Below are 6,051 nucleotides of genomic sequence, written 5' to 3' on the forward strand. Positions count from 1 at the left end.
GAGATGCTTACGAGACAAAGCACGAGCACAAACAGCCCTCTCCGCAGCTTATGCGCCCTCTGAAGAGGTTCACAAAGGAAATTTAACAGAAAAAACAAATTGCTGATGCAAATTAGTCGATGAGACATGGGAGATCAGTCTGAGTGGGAGGAAGAACATCTGACCTGTGCTTTGACTGCCGACTAAATATCAAGGCCCGTCACGTAAAGTGTGTCAGGCTGTATTAAAAGAGCCACAAAGCCAACTGGCAGAGCATCTGCCTCGTCCTCATCTTCTTTATCTTAAGACGCAAAATGATTCATAACAATTTTTAAACCATAAGCAGCTCCAAAGGAGAAGAATGAAAACCCTCTACAACATCGCTTCTGATCTTCCCTCCTTTCTCGTCGCCAACGTCACGCAAGCAAACTAAGACTTCGCTCCATGTCCACACATCAAGGAGATCTCTCCCACTGTCACGTCCCCGGGAAACACACACCTGACATTTAGCCCCAGGCTGTCCCAGCTCGCCTCAGGAGACAAGGGCATCTCGGCTGAGTTTAGCGAGCTAAAACACAGACAGTTAGCAAATTAACTCTCATGTCTTTGTTTCAATAATTCAGCAGCGAGAGCGGCGGCAGGCCGAGGAAGGAAGCGATGGAGGATGAGGCAGGGCCTCTAACTGCATCTGCTTTCACATACATGCCTTTTAGAAACAATAAATACTGATTTTAAAGCGCGACGGGATAAAAGCACGATATCTTCTTTCCTAAATATGAAACATTTACACCCAGCATATAAACACAGTACGGCTGTGCCCAGTGTGGATGCAGTGATGTATCACTTAAAGGTGAATGAGAGGGTGGATGCCCGTTTGAGACATCCGTGATAGAGTGAAGCTGTTTCACTAAAGCTTATTCCCGCTGCGCAGCGGCTGTGTATATTTTTTGGGCTCAGTTATGGCATTTCCTTTGTCAAAACAAATCAGCGTCACCGAGCATGTAAACAGCAGTGGCTTTAGCCATGGGTTAATCCACACATTGTTAGACAAACACAAGCACACATGAAGCCTCCGCTCTCCCTCTCGGCTCTGTGATGTTACCTGCTGACAGAATCACGTGGAACTTTTCTCAGAGTTTAATAGTAAAACTGGATTTTTAACCCACAAAAGCCGTTTTTAGGTGAAAGAGGCAGACGAGAGCGATTGACTACCATCCTCTGCAGGTAATGAGGACGATAACATGATGCAACTTCAAAAAGGAGCTTTTGTTTTGTAACCGACGTATGTTTAGGAACACACAGAGCCTCGTTTGCTCGATCGAGGCTTTTTCCCATGTGCTAATAAAAGGCGCGCACTTCTCATCTGTGTGCTCTGTTGCCAAACTGATTAACAACTTCAGGCACGTAGCTTCAATATTTATACTCTCTTCTTTATTTCAAGTGAGAAAACTAGCAAATTTGTGCGGATGCACCAGAAGCAGCTGACGAAAGGCGGCATTAATTGACTGTTGACATATCTGAATGAAAGCACAGTCAGCCAAAGGGTGCTGAGGGTAAATCGAGGGCTTCTTTACTTTTAGAGCAGTGTTTCTGCTTGTGTTAGCGCGCAGCTCTTTATGCTTCCTTCAAAAGGCTAAAATGCAGATGGCAGAGCCATCTGTGTAGAATCAAAACCATGCATTCAGACCTGAAGATCCCCATTAAAGTGCATGTAAATACATGGGAGGAGTCGGGGGAGGAGCAGAGGATGTAAAGAAACCCATGTTCAAAACAAACTGATTAACTTTACTCTTGAAGCTCTTTCCCCGCATAAATCCAACAGCACTCGAAACCACACGGACAAACCGAGGATTAGAAAACAAACGCGAGGAGCAAGTTCTTTTAGAAACCAAACACGAGTTTACAAAAGAAGAAAATCAATAAAAATAAGGTGTGGCGTCGATCTGTGAAACATTTTTGTGAATGGCGCCTTTAATTAATGTGCTGGCTCCATCAGCGCACAATTCAAAGAGGTTCCAGTTACATAGGAGACATTAATACGGAAGCTTCTGTGTCACTCCCGTCCAAATTAAATTAAATAAAACACTGAAAAGTGCAGAGAGTAATTAATTTCTCTGGCTGTGAGGGCACCGGTTCCTCCTCCACCTTTATTAGTATTAGTAGCTTGTTTTCGCTTTACAAGACGCCTCATCACAACAACGTTTCTCAAGGATCTGCAAAGAAAACACTCTCCCCCCCCTCATTTCCTGCTACCTGTGATCTCAAGACAGCTGTATGGTGAGGCCTTGGTCGTGCAGCGGAATCCACAAAAGTGAGAAACGCTCGTGTGACTGTTTCATGTTGCATTTCTGAGCAAACGGGCTGGATTCGAGCCTTGGCTTCAAGGCTGTGACGGAAATAAAAAGCACACTGTACATATGTCACAACACAATTAACAGCAAAACTGAGAGTGCATGCTGGAACATTTTGTGTAGTGACCCTGAGAGCTACTGTACATACCTGCAGCGTTCAGTACTGTAAATACAGAGCAGCTTTATTAAACACTTCATCAAGAACAAAACCTCACAAGTCCTTCGGTAAATGAAGCACTGCTTTCTAAGTTAGGCTGCCACCTCGGTATTGAAGCGTGCTCCCAGTTACAGGCCCTTTTTAGGCTCCGTAAACAGAGCGGTGTAAAAAATTTGCGATTGTTTTGGTTCCATTATTTCCAGTGTGAGGTTAATCCCTGAAAAGCTCCAGCAACTGGCCATCACCACATTTCTGACACCCCACAGGAAGAAAACATGCTGTCGATTTTAAATTATGCACGTGCACATGCGTGAAACGTTTTAGGCACAAGACAAGGAAGCAGTTTAATAAAACACAATATAAACTTAAGAGTAAATAGTCCCTCTATAACTTCTTCCCCTGGTGTAACTCGCGTGGCCTGCCCACAGTCATGAATCGTCCAATTGCTCTCAGCTACACAAGGAAAACATGCTTTGAACTAATTACATTTTTCTCTGGCCTTAAATATGTGATCTGATGTTCCTCTGCAGATTTGTGTGTCAAATCTAAGAGCCGTGCAGCTCCTTTAAAATCAAAAGGACACAAAAATAAAAGTGGGGAAACATTCACACTTTATTATGATTAGAGCTGTTGTACAAAACCAAGAGCGTAAAGTCATATTATTCCTTTATAGATTACCTAACTGAGCACATCACACCATAATCTTCTACGCAAGAGCTGGAGCTGTGACGCCACACTGCACGCCTGCTTTAATAAGATACGAGCCCATCCGGGATGCCCTCTGTTTAATATCTGAATATGTAAAGAGTCGTATGAATATGTAAATATGAATATGAGGCAATTCAGTGATGCATTGAGGCAGCTGTTGCGAGCTCTACACTTACAAGGAAACATGTGTTGGCCCTGCAGGGCAGGTTAGGGTGACAAGACAGGTGAGCGGAGAGGGCAGGCGTCATCTGTGATGTGTGGACAACACCTGTAAGCCTGTGACATGCCGAAAGGACGCGAATATACACAGAGACGTAAAGAAAAGGTGGGAATAAATGCAGAAAAACAAACTCAGAAACGCTGTTATTCACAAGCAGCCTTAACGCAGCAGCATTCATCATTTCCAGCTCTCCAAAGACTTGTATTTCTTATGAGTTCAATTATTAATCTCCTCCTACACTATCATTTGAAATACATGCTGCCTCTGCACTGATTTCACTCCCAATAACACACGGAGCATAATCCACAGTCCCCGAACAAGCAACGGGAACACAGAACTCAAATGATAGATGGCTTTCAGCGTATTGTAAATAAACTAATGAAGCTGAGCCACACAAACAGGTGTAAACGCAGCCTCGGCGTCTGCTGGCGGTTCATGTGCAATATTAAAGCATCATATGCTGGTTCAAAGGTCACCCTGCCTGCTGTTCATGAAAACCACATGGGACTGTTTTCATTTAGGATTCACTCCTCAGCACACACACACACACACACACACACACACACACACACACACACACACACACACACAGAACTGCTCAATTTTCCAATAAACTGATGGGAATTCAGAGTGAAATCAAAGGCTTGTGGCACAAGGCATGCACAAAGTCGTATTCGAGGAAGCTTCCACTAAGCACATAAGCGAGCCACATCTCTAGGAGGCTTAATCAATTGAATATGACACGGCAATGCATCAAAAAATACAAGAGAGTCTCTAAAGAAATTTGGCTTCTATTACAGATGCATGAGGTGCAGCGGAACAGCACAGCCTCCCAGGACCTGACAGTGTTTTTAGATTACAATTGCATCCCAGCAGGGATCCCTACACTCTTCTAACCTCAGACTGTTTAGTGCTTAAAAATAGCTAATGATGATAAAACACGGCTCTGATCTAAAGTGCTGTGATGCAAAGAGGGTCCAACTCTTTGAAAGACATGCTCCAGCTTAGCAGGGACATAAAGGAGAGAGGGCGGCAGCCTCCCATCCACGAGAGACAGGGGCATTTAAAAGTTACACTGGCTTTGTGTAGTGAGCTCAAATCCTGGAAGGATGCACAGGCAAGGAGGACGATGTGGACAAATAATAAGGCACAGCAGAAAAAAGCAATATACGAAATTCTAATCATTTGTCCAATATTATGTGTTCACACAATAACAGCGCAGCCAAACGTTCCTCGGCGTCCTGCAAGAAGCAGCAGTTCAACATTCAGGCTCTGCTTCCCGTGACTGCAAAACTTTGGCCCCGCTCACTGAACTTTCCCTGCGTGGACCCGGCTTCACGCCTCGGGACCCCGCAGAGCAGGCAGCCCATCCCGCCCCTTGCTCCTGCCCCCTCCAGAGGAGCAGGAGCAGGCTCCTCTCCACGCGCGTGGAAGTTCTGATGCCGAGAGCCGCAACAAAGTATCAGGACGGAAAGGAAACGGCAACAGTGTCGCTCCCCACGAGTGACAGAAGTGTGCGCACGGCAGCCGTGTTTCAGACACAAACACGCAAACTGGAGCCACGAGCAGAGGAAAAAGTTTATCGCGCACCTCCGAGGGGGTCACGGGGAGGAGGGAGGAAAGAGTAGAGCGGCTCCTGTGAAATTACCCTCGCTACTTTACAAAGTTGTGCCGCTCGCTTCTCCGCGCGCTCACACACACACACACGGCGGCTCGGTCACTTACTTTTCTCGCGCCTGGCTGTCGGAAGGGACGACGGCTCCTTTACCTTTGGCGTACATGCTGCTTCTGTTTTAAGACTTTTGCCCCACTCAACACCTGTCAAAGAAAGCAGCCAGCAAAACGCTCCATCTCCATAGCTACCCCTTTAGTGTTTTTACTCCCCCCTTCTCCTCCCCCTCCTCCTCCTCCTCCCTCCTCCTTCTCTCTCCTCTCCCTCCCTCTCTCTCTCTCTCTCTTTTTTTTTTTTACATCTCCAACATTGGCCACAAATCAGGCACAGTTTCTACTGGGGGGGACTTGAAACCGTCCTCCGTTGGATTTTTTTCCCCTCCTCAGCCGCTGTTCCGCAGGCCTGCTCTTCCTCCCTCTGTTAAGCAAACGGTGGGGGCTCCTTAAAGGGAAACACACACTTCTTGTTTGCGGACCGCAGGAGGAGAGAGGAGGGGGAGATGGGAAATGCACGCAGGCGAGTACTTTGCTCTGTGGAGCAAGGTTTTTTTTTTCTCCTTTCTTCATCCCGTGAATTTAAATGTCAGTGCCCACTTTTAGCGCTTTCGCACCTTTACCTGTCGGTTATTTGTTTTAAACATGGATTGTGTTAAAGATGGATGGAGGTGTTCTGAAAGGTGAACCCAAAGAGGAGCCAGCAGGGGGCGTCACCTCTGGTTATATAAACACTGCTGGCTTTATAGAAGTCTATGGAGGGAAAGGTCGTCCATTACGTCCAAAGTAAACACTTTTTCATAGAGCTTTTGGGCTTAGTCCACAGTTTCGGGTCATATTGAATTAAGCATGATGTTCATTTTTTAAATTATGGTCATTATTAATATCAGACACTTTATGCAGGTGTGCTTCAGGGGGTGTTTTTCAACCCATGACACGGGCAATGATGAAAACGCTAAACTCAAAAAGCT

The 6,051-nt window shown here is 45.8% G+C and overlaps 1 protein-coding gene across 2 annotated transcripts in view; it reads right to left on the minus strand.

Moving 5' to 3' along the window:
- The window catches only part of ssbp4 (single stranded DNA binding protein 4), an 84,887-nt gene extending 79,572 nt beyond the window's left edge, over window positions 1–5,315 (minus strand). Inside the window, exon 1 of one of the 2 annotated variants that reach the window (XM_040040088.1) lies at window positions 5,141–5,315. In XM_040040088.1, the coding sequence (XP_039896022.1) occupies window positions 5,141–5,196 (56 nt within the window). In that variant the 5' untranslated portion in view covers window positions 5,197–5,315. The remainder of the gene's footprint in view (window positions 1–5,140) is intronic. The other variant, XM_040040089.1, reaches the window with a different exon arrangement.
- Between the last annotated feature and the right edge of the window lie 736 nt (window positions 5,316–6,051).

This window comes from Simochromis diagramma, unplaced genomic scaffold (assembly GCF_900408965.1).
Source record: "Simochromis diagramma unplaced genomic scaffold, fSimDia1.1 OVJJ01000026.1, whole genome shotgun sequence".
NCBI classification, from domain to species: Eukaryota; Metazoa; Chordata; class Actinopteri; order Cichliformes; family Cichlidae; genus Simochromis; species Simochromis diagramma.